Source organism: Geospiza fortis, unplaced genomic scaffold (genome assembly GCF_000277835.1).
Source record: "Geospiza fortis unplaced genomic scaffold, GeoFor_1.0 scaffold157, whole genome shotgun sequence".
Taxonomy (NCBI): domain Eukaryota; kingdom Metazoa; phylum Chordata; class Aves; order Passeriformes; family Thraupidae; genus Geospiza; species Geospiza fortis.
The window spans coordinates 7,941,229-7,955,928 of NW_005054314.1; the positions used below are offsets into that span (position 1 = coordinate 7,941,229).

The following is a 14,700-nucleotide window of genomic DNA, read 5'->3' on the forward strand; positions in this document are numbered from 1 at the left end:
CGCGCCCGCCCGAGCGGCTCGGCTGTGCGGTAGCAGCGCTGCTCCAGCGGCAGCCAGGGCGGGACAGAGGGGTTCCTAAAGCCCACGGTGGTTGCTCCCTCTGAGATGGGAGCTCTTGCTTGGCTGGGGGCTGTCACAGCGCGTTTTGCCATCCGCTGGAAGGACCCCAGGCTCTCCGGCACTCTGAGCACCGGGCACGCGAGCTCAGGTGTGCTGGGAGCAGCACGGGGCTCCTGCTGCAGCGCAGTCAGCCAGCACACCCAGGCCTGCTGTGCCTCTGGCCCAGAGCTAATTTGGGCAGCTTGGACATGCTGCCGGTAGTTTTACCATTTTTAAGCATTTTTAACATGTTAGTGTTTCCCCTGAAATAATGACACCTCTGATTTCTGAGCCATCACTCACTTGAGCTCCTGTAGAACAAATGCCACCTGCTTCCCAGCTGGAGAAGCTGCTGCCCAGGGTGTAGCAAAGATGGAAATACCAAGACACAGCAAAAAACAAACAAACAAACAAAAAAGAAATCAATGGAGAGATTGTGACAGAGGAGACTTGACCCTCATTTGAGGTTAATGGAAAGCAGTGCGTGAGTGGGAGCAGGAGCGCAGGCGGCGTGGGACGGGTAGGGGAACAAACAAACAAACACTCTTCTAGAAACGAAACGCTTCTAGGAACTAACAGCAGCACTCATCTGCCCTGGTGAGGACATCCTGCTAGTAAACATCCCAGCACCTCGTTGCCCCTTGCACGTAGGTCGGAGGATTTGGGAACTGCTTTTGGGAACTGCAGGAATGTCCCACGTGTTTCCAGGAACGTCCCACGTGTTTCCTGCACTGCCCTGATGAGGGGGAACTGGCTGGAGCAGCGTGTGCATTCTGACCAGTGACACGACAGCACTTCCCTGGGAACAGGAGGAAAAGATGTGGCTGGGGAAGGGATGGCTGGAGGCAAGTTGGCCTCTAGAAATCCAATCTGAACACCAGTGTCAGGTGGCGCTGGGGTCTCTGCATGTCTGATACATGACAGGCTTCCATCCCTGTCCAGCACATGTCCCTGGTTTTGTCTCCCCTGCCCTGAGCAAAGGGATGCCCTCATGCCCTGGGGCCAGGCAAGTCTCCTTTGGTACCTCCAGCTGTGGGCTCTGCTGCAGATGTTCCCATCTGATGGCCTGGGCATCTGCAGCATGGCCTCATCTTTCCTAGCACATGTGCACCTTCATCTGGTGCAGGTGCTCATCTTCCTCCAGCAGGATGTCAAGGTGGAGGTGCTTCAGGGCTGGGGGCTCCTGTGTGGTGGGGTCAGGCACAGCCTGGTGTGGGTGCAAGGACAGAACCCAACACCTCAGCAGCCCACAGACACTGCAGCTCCCTGCCAGGTGCCTTCCTGCTGTTCAGCTTTGGAGGCACAGGCATGAAACACCACTGCCCATCTCAAAGGCTTTCTCTCCCTCCTGGCACCACCACAACCTTCCAGCCTCCTTGGCCAGGCTGAGCCCACCAGCCCACGGGAGCTTCCAGAGAGCGTTTCTGCTGCCCGACTCATTCTGAGACAACTCTGATGTGAGGAGCAAGAGAGAAAGCAGAAATGCTCCACTGACCCACTTACTGCAGGGAAGCCCAGCAGAGGAAAGCAGGCTTAGTTTTGGGACCTCCTCCATGGCAGTATTTCCACTCTGATGCTAGGGTAGGTCCACCAGGGATGGGTTTTCTGGATGCTCAGGGGTGTTGATGGCATCAGCCCTGCTGCACTGCTGTTCCCTTGGGGTCCCTGTGCCTGCGAGGTTCCCCATCAGAACTGCACTGGGCTGCAGCCCCTCTTTGCTCCATCTCTGCTGGGTGCAGTAATTTGCAAGTGCTGATATGAGGGGCCCTGCTTGGTCCTCCAGACAGGTCTGTGCCACGTGGCACAGCCATTTTCCTGGTGCCAGGAAGGGTGAGTGCCCTGTGTGTGGCTGCTGCTTCTGAACTGCTCAGTGTTCCTGAGAAGCTGTCACGAATCACTTGTTCTCTCTCACACACACACAAAGTTCCAGAAGAGTTTAGACACGGTTCAAATAATTCTGACTAATTTTTATCTGCTCCAGTTCTGAGAACTTTTATTTTGTTGTTCTGAGAACTGCACATTTCAGGGAAACAAACAGCCCTTTCTGCATGCGTGTGGGTCCTTGGCTCTGGCAAAATATGTTCTCTGGCAGTCTCCATGGCAGGAGATTCCATCACCTGGAATTGTGGCTTTCCCATCACCTTTGCACAGGAGGGCAGTGCCCTTGGGGATGGGCAGGTGGGCTCCAGGCAGGATTGGGATGCCAATGCCTCTCTGCAGCTTTCTCAAAGGCACAGCTGCTGCCTGGCCCAGCCATGGGTGATGCTGACAGTTTGCAGAGGCTCCCACATGGGTGTGCAGAGCCCTTGGAAGCTGCACAGCTGTTAATGGCACCCACTGGCTGGCACCATGCTTGCTCTTGCTGGGGCATGTGGTGTTCAGCCTGGTGCGCTGGGCCAAAGAGGAGCTGGGTTCCCTCTGCATGTCCAGCTGTCCTTGGCCTGATTTGCTCCACACTGGCTCTCGTGTGTCTGTACAAAGCTGCTGCTGTGTGCAGCTAGGGCCAGCATCTGGGCCCCCTCCCCAAGTTACTTCCAATTGTCACACCTGGATTCCCTTTCCCACAGCCTTGAGTATCTTGATAATATTTTCTTTCTGGCCTCTTGGGTTAGACCTTGTCTCTCAGGTTTACTCTTATGTCTCTGGGCCAGGAACCTGGAGCTGCCTCCCAGTAGCTGAAAATGGTTAATTCAGCACTTGTCAGTGTCACAACACTTAATTTCTGACTGTGTCCAGGCTCCTGCCACTACAGCCCTCAGGGATGCTTTTCCTGACTGTCCTCTGTGACCTCTAGATGTTGTCATCCCACGGTGCCCAGAGCATCCCTGCCATGGTTAGAGTCAAGAAGTTTCTGTGTTGCCCCATGCAGAACTCTGGCACCCAGAGTTGCAGCACCCCTCCTGGCAGCCTATCCCAACGCTATCCCACATGCCCATCCCATCCTGCCACCCCTCAGCTGCCCTCTTTATGTCATGTTGTCTGCCTGGCAATGTTTTCCCCATCTGCTTGTTTCTGGAAGCCTTTCAGATGAATCTCGCAGCACCAGGAGATTCCCAGATGGGATGACTGAAATAAAGTCACATCCATAGCAGGGGGCACTGGTGCCTGAGGCACAGCCCAGATCTCCCATACCTCTCTTCCCTGCAGTATAGATCACTCTTCTGCTTCACTGCAGTAGGGCAGGATGCAGAGCACTCTGGGGCATCCCCAAACGTGACACACCACTTGCTTTGCCCTAAAATACTGGCTGGAAAAAATGAGGTGAGTTGTTGCTCACAAAGAAAAGGAGCCCCAGGTTAGTCATGGAGCCAGCTGTGCATGCACAAACTGGGGAAAATGTTTCTTACTCACTCTTTGTCTCACCAGGAGCAAGGTGGGTCGTGTGGGGGAATCAGTTTCTGCCCTGTGCTGAGGATTCATGTCGGAGACCCCCAAAAGCCCATCCCTCTGTGTTCCTCTGTTTCCCAGTCACCAGGACCTGTCAGATGGATGCTTCTGCACACACTGGGACTGTCACCAAAGGGGTCACTGCCCCCGTTGCACTCCTGCTGCCCTGTGACATGATTTATGGGACATTTCCCCACCTCACTCATCCAGGGGACGCTGGGACCATGCAGGGTGTTCCTCCTCATCTTCCTGCCTCCCTGAGCCAAGGGACAACCACGTGGCAGTGTGTGTGTGCCTGAGCACGTGTGTGTGTGTGTGTGTGTGCACTGATGAGGGGAGGGGGATTTCATGGGCTTTTAAAAACAGAGATTGAAAGTTTGTGAGTAAAATGAAAGATATTTGTAAAAACATTTCAGTGCACCTACTCTGAGCTCTACTGCAGGACCCTGGGAGAAGAGGAGCCGCTGGTGGGAAGGGAACTCTAGGGATCATCCCAACCCACTCCCTCCCATGTGGCTTGAGGCAAGGTTGTGTGGCCAAATCATCACTGTTGGGCATCCCAGAGACAGGGATAAGTCACGTGTGTACATCTGCAACCCTGGCAACCCACTCTCCTTCTCTTAGAGGTGACACAGAAGGTGAGACCAGGCAAAGACCACACCTAAATTCTGCTGCCTCTGCAACCCTCCCTTTCCTCATCTTGCTCCCAGCCAGGAGCCAGGACACGGAGCCAGCGGAACTTACCGCTGTGCTTGCCCTCCCTTTCCTTTTGTTTTTTCCTCTCCTCCTGCCACTGCCAGAGGAAGAGCAGGAGAGTCCACCAGTCACACACTGCTCTCTGCACAAACCTGCTCAAGCCATTCCTCTTCTGACATCTTTGAGAAACTCTTCAGTGCTCCGAGTGAGTCTGTGGGTGCTGCCTTTAATCATCATCTCCGGTGGATTACAACAGCTGGATGAGGAGATAAAGGCTTTTCTCTCCTCTTTCTCATTCCTTCCTTTTCACTTTTCCTCCTGAAGTCAGAGCAGTTCCCAGCCAGGAGGCATGGTGCTGGTGGGAGCCCTGTGCAGCCTCCTGCTCCTCTGCCTGGTTGAGGAGGGCATCAGCAAAGTGAGAAGATACTACATAGCTGCAGTGGAAACCAGCTGGGACTACACACACAGCGACCTGCTGTCCGTGCTGCAAGCGCCTGCAGGGTAAACTCTTCCTTTTGCAACCCTAGAGCCCTGCCCTGGGTGTTCTCCCACCCTGGCATGTGGCACTGTGAGCTTGGCTCCAGGCAGGCAGGTGCATGGGGGTAACGTGGCAAGGTGCACGGAGCTGCTGGTACAGCTGGGAAGGGGTGGTGTGCTGGGGAGTCACAAAGTGCAACCCCTGATGAGGGACAGGTGGAATTGAGAGAGAAAGATGCAAACCTGCTCTGCATCACTGTTCTGCACTGTTTTATCTTACTGCCATTTGCCTGGGACCCTTTAAAGTCTGTGCTGAGAGGCATGAGCTGATTTTCCAGCCTATGCTTGCTTTTCTGCTCTGCATCCTGGCAGCTGTGGGGAAATGTGAGGGGAGATGGGCACCTGTGACTCCTGGGCACTGCAGAGGAAGGTTGGCTGTGCTCCCCTGACATAACTCTGAGCAGCAAAGGCTTTCCACTGTGTCTGCCCTTGGTAAAACCCAGCTTTAGTTATCTATATCTTCGTGTACGTTACATTGCTGGGGCTAACATTTTTCCTTAAGGAAATGAAAATTATTTGTAGCATTTGGGCAAAGAATGGTATTCATGAACAGTGGTAAGGAGGAGGAAGGCATGGTGGTTTTGCCTGTGTACTTTGAAGTAGGAAGGAAAAATGGGAGTTGCACTGCTCAGGCATCAGGATGGTGCTGTCTGAAGGCACAGCTGTCTTGGACATGCATGGTTGTGAATGTTCTGAGGTTGGCATGGAGAATGGAGCTAGATCCTACACCCCCTGGGATCAAGGTGTGCCCATTCCCTCTGCCCTGGTTCCATATCCCCTTCCCCAGACTCTGCTGAGGCAGTATCAGCCCATGACCCCATCTCAGACCCACAGTGGCCTGAGCAGTGAGGAGCTGTGGTCAGGCACTGGAAGCCAGGCTCTAGGGATGACCCAGGTCAGTCTGACTAGCTGCTGTAATCACTGTATCCCAGTTATGTTGTTTTTTCCCCTTTTGATTCCTTCAGTAGGAAAAGTGCATCCAGCACCCTCCATTTTACTGATCCCCCCTGCCCTGCTTTCACTGGTGTTGCCCTCAGATCCATGAGGCTGTGATAGTGGTGATGACTTCGCTCACACTTAATTTAGCCCTGTGGCTTTCCATTTCAGCACTGGCTTTATGATGCACTCAGACACTATTCCTGACCCTGGAGTGACTCAGGGACCTGACCCTGCCTGGGGATGAGTGGGACATTGGCAGGCACTGTGAGGTCACTTGTCCTTCTCTAAATTGGGGGAAAATAACATTGGCTGTCCCAGAGGGACTTGCTGGTGTGCTCCAGCCTGGAGAGGCAGAGAGCTCCTGGGCAGTGCTGGGAAGCTGATGGGAACCAGGGCTTGCTCCTCATGGCAGTTCCCAGCTGCAGGGTGGTGCCTTTTCCCTGGCCCTGCAACCTCAGCCCAGTTCCCTGCTGCAGAGGAGGGCATGGGAAAATGGCCAGGCTGGATGTCAGGGGCTTGCAGGAGTGAGCCAGGGAAGCATGGCAGGCAGAGCTGCCCCTGGAGCTGGGCTGTCCCTGAGCTGTGTCTGTGCTTCCTTCTGCTCCACACCTCAGTGTGCCAGCATCTCATGGCAGCTCCAAAGGAGAATCTCCAGCCAGGACCTCCAAACCCCCTGTATGTCTCCAGGGCTTTCTCTGGCATGTCTGTAGGAAGCTCTGTCAAATCAATGGGCTACAACACACCAGGCCAGAGCTGCTCACACCTTCCCCATGATTTCAGTTTCTCTTCCTCCCAAGCACAACCACACCACAGGGTCAGAGCCAGGACCAGCACATCCTGCAGTGGCTCCAGGGATCTCAGCTCAGACATGGGGCTGGTGGACACGTAGCAGCAGCTCATGTCTGAGTGTTTTGGCAGTGCAGGATGTCTCCCAGCTCCAAGAGATGAACAGATAGTGTGGCTAACAATGCTGATCCAAGGTGCCAGAAACTTATCGGCCTGCCTCAGCTCCAGCTGCCCCTGGGGAAGGAAGTTCATGGGGACCCCAGTTACAGAGGACTGGCCAGAAGAACTCTGATCAGACATCCCTGGGCTGAACCCCGCCTGCTTGTCTCCTGTGGGCTCTGCTCTGCCAGGACTGGGACCCAGCACTGAGCCCTGCTGTCACTAAGAGCCCTCCCAGCCATGCCCCTGCATGCCAGCAAAATCCCCCTGGCTCCAGAGGCTTTCTGCCTTGTTTACTGCAGAATTAGCAGGACCAGACTCATCATATCTCAGAGCTGCATTCTCAAATTTGAGCTTTCTGTGAGCTAGAGATTAAGGCACAGCTTCCTGAGAGTGGACAGCTGAGCGTCAGCAACTCTGCAGCTCAGCTACCTCCCAGTGTGGGGACACAGGGGAGAGAGCAAAGCTGGGGCAGGACCCCCCTGCCAGCAAGCCAGGAATGATAATGGGCATGGGCAAAGTCACAGAATGCAGTGGCACTGCTCCCTGGGGCTGTGCCTGATTCCTGGGGCTTCCTGCCAGCCTGGGTGGGGGGTGACAGGAGCTGGGTATCTGTGGGGTTATAAGAGCTGGGTACCTGTGGGGTTAAGGAAGCTGGGCACCTGTGGGGTTATAGGAGCTGGGCACTTGTGGGGTTTTCGTGGGCTCCCATCCTGCTCTGCCCCTGAGGAGAGGGGACCCTGCTCTCCCCACAGTACCCTCCAGCTGCAGGTGGCTTCCAGCCAGTGTGGTGGGGGTGAGTGTGCATTGCCTTCCCTAAATTTGAGTCACTCTGTCTCCTTCCTCTTCCGCTTGAGGAAGAGTTGCAAAGGGAAATGCTGCTCAGAGTTGCAAAGGGAAATGCTGCTCCAATGAAGGCTTAGTCAGAGCAGGACAGCAAACCTTCCCTGCTTCTTAAGTGGGACGAAAACACCACCTGGCTTTTGCTCCACATAAAACAAGGCTGGAAAGGTCTGTCTGGTTACTGGAAATGGTCTTAGTCCTGGGGCTGATGTCAGCCTCTGAAATCCTTGAAGAAATTCATGCCTTTGTTATCCTGATAAACAGGCTGGATTCCTTCTGGAAAATGAATTTGTTAAGCTTCTTACAGATAGAAAGTGGCCAGCAGAGATAAGTGGGGTGTGAAATACATTCAAGGCTCTTTTATCTTCCTGCTGTGAAGTGTAAATCCCATTTTGGGCAGAAAAGGAACAAATGTGGGGACATTGCTCAGACACAAAGCAAACTGCCACCACCTGCCAGCAGCCAGTCTCTTTCCCGGGGGAGAGCTGGGGAGGATGTGAGTTACAGTGATGTGATCTGATTGCCACACCTGAAGGTGCTGGGGTTGGGCTGGCTGCAGGGCAGAGGTCACCGTGGCACTGCCAGTGCTCTGTCTCTGCTGCCAAGGAATCATGAAGCTGGACAAGGCAGGAGGCAGGAGAGGGGCAGCAATGCCTGCTGCTGTGCCCTGCCCCAGCTGCATCTGGGTCTGCCCTTGTGTCTTCTTCCATCATGACTAACACCACAACACTAATCACTGCCCCGCTGAGCAAAACATTCCCAATCACACCTGGGAGCTGTCAGGAAATCCAAAGGACACAGCAGGGTGAGCAATCCCTGGGGCTCCAGCAAGTGAGCTGGTGGGTAGGGAAGGGAAGGAGGAGGATGGATGTTGGATGTTGCCCATGCATGGATGGGTCTGTGCAATCAGCCTTGGCTTTCCTTCCTCCTGCAGCATTTTGGGGCATGCAGGCCCACGTCCTCCCCCAGCTGGTGTCCCTCCCCAGTACAGGAAAGCTGTTTTTGTGGAGTACCCTGATGGCTCCTTCACACAGCCCAAGCTGAAGCCAGCGTGGATGGGTAAGAAGCACCTGCAGTGTGGGGAGCTCCAGGAATCCTTGACAGCCACCAAACTCATCCTGGGCTGGGTGCTGGCTGCTCTTCAGCCAGGAGCAGGAGAGCAGCTGGGTGGATCTGGGTATGGCAGAGCTCCTGGGGGTGCAGGGGCCTTGCTGCAGCTGATGCAGCTGATGCTGCCCTGCTGCATGAGGGCTTGTGGAAAGCCAGGACCCTCTGGGGCTTCTGGCAGGGTGTGAGCTGCCTGATTCCAGCTGCCTGACCTTATTGTCTTATCCCTTCAGGCCTCCTGGGCCCCACCATCCGAGCAGAAGTCCATGACACAGTGGTCATCACCTTTAAGAACCTGGCCTCCCGCCCCTACAGCCTCCATGCTGTTGGGGTGTCCTACTGGAAGGCATCAGAAGGTGAGCTGGCAACACCAGGGGCTGCAAGTCCTTGTGTGGCACCTGCCTGCCAGGTGTGCATCCCTCCCTCAGCCTGCCATTCATGTCCCTCTGCACGGACAGATGGTCACAGAGATGGCCAAGCTTGGGGAGCAACATGACCCTGCCCAGCCCAGAAATGAGCTGAGCAAACAGTGCAGAGCAAGCCTGCATCAGGTATAGAGGCAATACACAGATTAAATTGAAGGCTGGATGCTTAGGGCAAGGAAAACTGTGCTGTCCAGCTCAGGGCAGGTGCACAGCCCAACATGTGAGTCTGGCACAGCCCTGCTACTGCCCTGAGACCTGTCACAGCCCGTGGGACTCACTGCCCTGGCATGGAGAGGGGCTGTGCTCTGGCTGGGAGGAAGGTGTGCTGAACCTTCAGTGACATCTGGCCATTTCTTTGGTTTTAGGAGCAGGGTATGAGGATGAGACCAGCCAGCCAGAGAAGGAGGGGGACAGGGTGGATCCAGGGAAGACACACACCTATGTCTGGGAAATCCAGGAAAACCAGGGCCCGACAGATGACGACTCAGCGTGCCTGACCCACTCCTACTCCTCCAACACCAACAGCGTGAAGGACATCAACTCTGGCTTGATTGGAGCCCTGCTCGTGTGCCGACCTGGTAAGGGCAGCACAGGCTGGGAACAGCCCACATGCAACCATTAATAAAAGCAGAATAATCACAGATGCCTTCCTGAGGGTGAGCAGGGCAGTGGAGTCAGTGAGCTGTGCTCAATGAAAGTGCTCCCGGGGTTCAGAATTGAAATCCTGACAGCACAAGGTGCAAGAAGATGTGACTGGAGTAAGATTTGTCATCTCTGGCTGAGACATATCCTGGAGGTGGCTGTCCAGACCTGGAAATGACTGGGCACTGTCTGCAGGCTCCAGTGACTCACCAGGAGCAGCTTCTCCACTGAGCAAAGGTCTAAGGGGAGGCACCACAAATTGACCTTTTGGTGCCTTCTGGGGGCAGCTGCCTCTCAACCATGGACTTTTGGGGACTGCAAGCCTGGAAGCAGGGCTCTTGCAATTTGAGACATGACAAAAGCAAACCACAGCCTGGCCTTGGTTTACCAGTTCTTGAAGAGCACAGAGGGAATTCCCTGGGTGGTGCTTGCTGACCTTTAAAGAAATCCATCTCATTGCATCTTGCAGGGACCCTGGCCAGCGATGGGAATGAGGGCCTGCAGAAAGAGTTTGTGCTGCTCTTCGCAGTGTTTGATGAAGGTAATTGCTGACTGAGTGGTGTCAGACCCTGCATTCAGCAGGGTCTGGGGCATTTGCTTTGCCATGTGTGTTCAATTAATGTGAGCACAGCTTCTCAGCACCCACACCCCCTCCCAAGGGTTTAAGCCTGTGCAGTCCCCCCAGCCAGTGTGCTGCTGGTGCAGTACTGCTCCTCCTTCTCTTCCCCAGGTGCAGGGAGCTTGCAGCCCCCCCAGCTCTGCCATGCCATGCCCTGGCTCTGCTCCCATCACACAGGTTAAGAGGGGAGTCATTCCCTGTCACATGTAATGGTCATCCCCACACCCATGCAGAGCCATGGCCAGGTGTGCTGTGCATTCCCACAGGCACCACACATCTGACCTCCCTGAGAAGGTTTATTTTGCTTTGAAATGCTCTCAAGTGAAAGCTGACTGCACCCTCCTCTCTCCACAGGGAAAAGCTGGTACTCTGAGCAGGGTTCTGTCCCAGCAGCTGCTCGGCCCCAGGCTCACAACAGGACAGAGCTGCACACCATCAATGGCTACATCAATGGCTCACTGCCTGGTGAGTCCTGCTGGGACAGGGACATGGCTGGGGGCATGGGAGCTGCTAGGAGCAGGGCTGGAGCCAGCTCTGTAAACCTGAGGTAGCTTGGGAAAGGGTGTAAGAAAAGAGATCAAGAGGAGTTCCCAGGTGATGGATCTGTTAGGCTGTGTTCACCTCAGAGGGGGTCTTCTCTTGCAGCTCCTTGATCTGCCTTTCCCATTACAGCAGGGCAGGAGCTGCTTGCAGCTGTCTGTGTTGCCAAGTGCAGCTGACTTCCTTGGAGCTCTCCAGGAATAATGCTGGAAGCAGAGTTTTCTCTTTTGTAGCCTTGTGGACAAGGCTGGAGATGGCATTTAGCTCTTATTAAATCACCTTCATAGGATTTTGGGAATAGAACTATGGAATCATTTTGGCTGGAAAAGACCCTTAAGATCATCAAGTCCAACTGTAAACTTAACACTGCCAAATCTACCACTGAACCATGCCCCAGAGTGTCCCACATACAAGTCCTGGGCAGCCTGTTCCAGTGTTTGACAACTCTTTCAGTGAAGAAATTTTTTCCCAGTATCTGACATCAACTTCCCTGGTGCAGCTAGAGTGATAAGGTCTTCTCTCAGACTCCTCTTCTTCAGAAGAGCAAAAGAAAAGGCTGGGTTTGATCTCAGTGGACACAAAAGTTGCTGTTTTCTGGTGTTCTCTGGGAATAGATCCAGAGCTGCCTGAGAGTGAGGCAAACTGGGAAACACTGTCAGGAGAGTCATTCTCACCAGCAGCTTTGGTGAACCACATCCTAAAACCTCCCACTGGGGCCTGGCCATTCTCTAGCAAAAAAAAAAAAAGGCAAAAGTCCTCTAAATTCCCTGTCCTGATGGGTTCATAGAGCTCAAGAGCTGAGGAAGCCTCATGGTCAAACACCATCTCTGCACAGTGGGTTTTCCCTGGAGAAGTTATCCACCTCCCCTCAGCATCCCCCTCCCTGGATGCAGGACCTGGCACCTCAGAGGTGTCTGATGGAGAGCTGGAAATGGAGAGCTGAGGGCCTCAGGATGGAACCTCCACCCAGTTTCCTCCAGGCCCTTGGGATCTGTTCCAGTCATCTCTGCATTCTGCCAAAAGTGAGAGCTTGACGCTGTGTTTGACTTTGTTTGGCTTGAGCGTCCATGAACTCATTATTCACTTCCCTGCTAGATTACAGAGCCCTTCAGCACACGTCAGTTTCTCCCCATCAAAGCATTTTTACAACACAGTCAAGTTCTTTCCCATTTCCTAAGCACACTGAGCTCTTTGAGTGTCTCTGAGGAAGGAATTTTCTCCAGCACTCAGATAATCCTGGTGACCCCTCTCTGCCCTTTGTGGTATTTCAGCTACTGCTGAGGATGTGCTGGAGCCCTGCTCCAAATGCAATGTTTTAGTATCAGGCTTGCCAGCACTGTGATCAGACAAATGACTCTCCTGTCCAGGGCCCAATTTCCCTATTTACAGAGTCAAGGAGCAATCTCTCTCTTTTGCCACTGCATCCCACTGTGAGCTCCTACCAGCAACCCTCCCAAAGTCCCCCAGACTCTAAATCTAGTCTTATCTCAGGGGGATGATGTGACAAGTGCCTCTGTTTTGCTCAGTCCACATTCATGTGTGATTTCTCCAGCCTGAAGCCAGCACAGGAGCAGGGTACTCTACTCTACTCTACTCTACTCTACTCTACTCTACTCTACTCTACTCTACTCCATGTCAGACTCTGAGACTATGGCACCAAGAGTGGGGACAAGGGCTGGGCACAGTGCTGACTCCTGGCTGCTTTCCTTGTCCCCTGGCAGGTCTCACACTGTGCCTCAAGAAGCAGGTCCACTGGCATGTGATCGGGTTGGGCTCTGGGCCAGAAGTCCACTCCATCTTCTTTGAAGGCCACACGTTCCTGGTGAGAAGCCATCGTCTCAGCAGCCTAGAGATCTCCCCTGCCACCTATCTCACAGCCCAGACCATGCCAGGAACAGCTGGCTGGTTTCGGATGTTCTGCCAGATACTGTCCCATCAGCAAGGTAACCTTATTTTCCAAGAGCTGGGGGGAAGAGCAGGTCAGGGGATGGCCTGGGCTCAGGGTTCTGTGCAGTGCTGCAGCTCCAGGGCCCCTCTGCTCCCTAGTGTTACATCCACCTGCAGCCTGGCCATACCAGGTGGCATGGGTTGATCCAGGTTGGCCCATTTGATGGGAAAAATAGTGGAGAAATTTCCAGGCAGGGCTTGGGTGGGTGCCTGCCTGTATTGGCACATCAGTGTGACCCTTTCTCCTGGCCTGTCTGACCCCAGTTGGCATGGAGGCCTTTGTGAAGGTGGAGGAGTGTCCTGAGGAACGCCTGCTGAAGATGGGGAAGCAGTTAAACGAGCCAGAGTACCTGGATTACCCTGAGGAAGATGAGCAAACTTATCATGTGATCCAAGCACGCTCTTTTGCCAAAGACAGGCCCATGACCTGGACTTACTACATTGCAGCTGAGGAGATGGACTGGGACTATGCCCCTGTGAAGCCAGCGTCTCTGGACAGGTGAGAGTGGGCATGTGTGCTCATGAGGCTGCCCCTCAGGGCAGCCCTGCCAGCTCTTCCCCTTTTCCCCAGAAATTGCTTTTCATTCTGCCCAACCTGGACAGTTTTGTTCTTTATTAACACTAACAGTATGGATGCAGGACAAGAATGGTTTTGGAGAGGCCATGGGAAAGCAGCTTTGCTCCATTTTACCAAATGCCCTGCAGAGACATTTGTTTCCAGGGCATTTGTCTCTGTCACCTCTGGAATCAGTCTCTTCTGAGCAGACAACAACTCCTGGTGACCTTCTCAGCCATCTGCCAGGTCCTTGGGTGATGGAAGGTCCTGCTCTGTTTCTGACATGTGGCCATTTGCTCTCTCTCTGCCTTTGCCTGCAGAAACGTGGCGAGCCTGTACCTGGAGCCTGGCCCACAGAGGGTGGGCTCAAAGTATAAGAAGGTGGTGTTTGTGGAGTATGAGGATGCAGCCTTCAGGAAGCGCAAGGTGTCCAACCAGCAGGACAAGGGAATTCTGGGGCCTGTCATCAAGGGGGAGGTGGGAGATCAGTTTAAGGTAAGAGAAATGCAGCTTTCCACTGTAAGGGGAAATTTAGGAGCTTGATGCTGTTCCTACTAATAGCTCTTGGCTTGTGGCAGATGACTGACTTTAGTCACTCAGGTGCTCTCTCATGTTTGGCAATGCTCAAAGTTCACTGGAAAGGCAGATGGTACTGGCAGCTTAAGGTAAATACTCTCAGTAAGATGCACAGGATATGGCCCAGTCCCTCTGATTTGACTTTGTTGAAAGTGTCTTAGGACCTGTGTGAGTTCATGCATGACACATGACATCCAGCACCTTCCTCTGAGGCAGGAGTGTCCTCTCATCCTCTGCTCTTCTCCATCTGTTTGCTGTTACCTCACAGCACTAGGGACTGTCACTTTTGTCTCCCAAAGTGCCTCTCCTGACCACTTGACTTGTTGCAGGCTGGGAGGAACGGGATGGTTTCCAGCAGCTTCACATTTCTGCTCCCTCCCTGGGGTTCCCTGTGCAGTTTTGGGCATGTGACAGAGCTGTTTAGAGAAATAAAGGAAGGGCTTCATGCAGTGAAGTGGGGAGCACTTTAAAACTCTTCATTGCTGTGCATACTTAATGTCCTGGTTCTCTGGGGCCTGGATTGATGGCCCTCTTCTAACTCATGTATAAAGTAAGACTAAGGACAGCAACTTTCTCTTTAATCCATCTGATATTTTCATGCCCTCCTTACAACACACACCTCCCACAACAATGGACAGTATAGGCTCATCACAGAAAAATGTGGCTTCTTGTATTTTTTGTGATGACATATGGGGTCCCTCCTGTTGATGACTGGTAGGTTGCTAACCCCTGGGCAGTGCTGTCCAGTGTTTCCCTCTCTGCAAGGACACTGAGAGCAGCTTCAAGGGCTTACAGTGATCAGAAAACACCAAAATGCCAGCAAACAGTGATCAAAAACCATT

General features: G+C 53.6%; 2 protein-coding genes across 2 annotated transcripts in view; one reads left to right on the top strand and one right to left on the bottom strand.

Annotated features, from left to right (window-relative positions):
- FUNDC2 (FUN14 domain containing 2) overlaps positions 1–349 on the bottom strand; it is a 6,248-nt gene extending 5,899 nt beyond the window's left edge. Inside the window, exon 1 of the mRNA XM_031056116.1 lies at positions 328–349. Within this exon, the coding sequence (XP_030911976.1) occupies positions 328–349 (22 nt within the window). The remainder of the gene's footprint in view (positions 1–327) is intronic.
- A 4,076-nt stretch (positions 350–4,425) lies between these two features.
- Positions 4,426–14,700, top strand: part of F8 (coagulation factor VIII) — a 24,413-nt gene continuing 14,138 nt past the window's right edge. Inside the window, exons 1-9 of the mRNA XM_014306579.2 lie at positions 4,426–4,683; positions 8,381–8,505; positions 8,787–8,909; positions 9,344–9,556; positions 10,090–10,161; positions 10,594–10,704; positions 12,501–12,722; positions 12,991–13,225; positions 13,603–13,800. Coding sequence (XP_014162054.1) covers positions 4,532–4,683; positions 8,381–8,505; positions 8,787–8,909; positions 9,344–9,556; positions 10,090–10,161; positions 10,594–10,704; positions 12,501–12,722; positions 12,991–13,225; positions 13,603–13,800 — 1,451 coding nt within the window. The 5' untranslated portion in view covers positions 4,426–4,531. The remainder of the gene's footprint in view (positions 4,684–8,380; positions 8,506–8,786; positions 8,910–9,343; positions 9,557–10,089; positions 10,162–10,593; positions 10,705–12,500; positions 12,723–12,990; positions 13,226–13,602; positions 13,801–14,700) is intronic.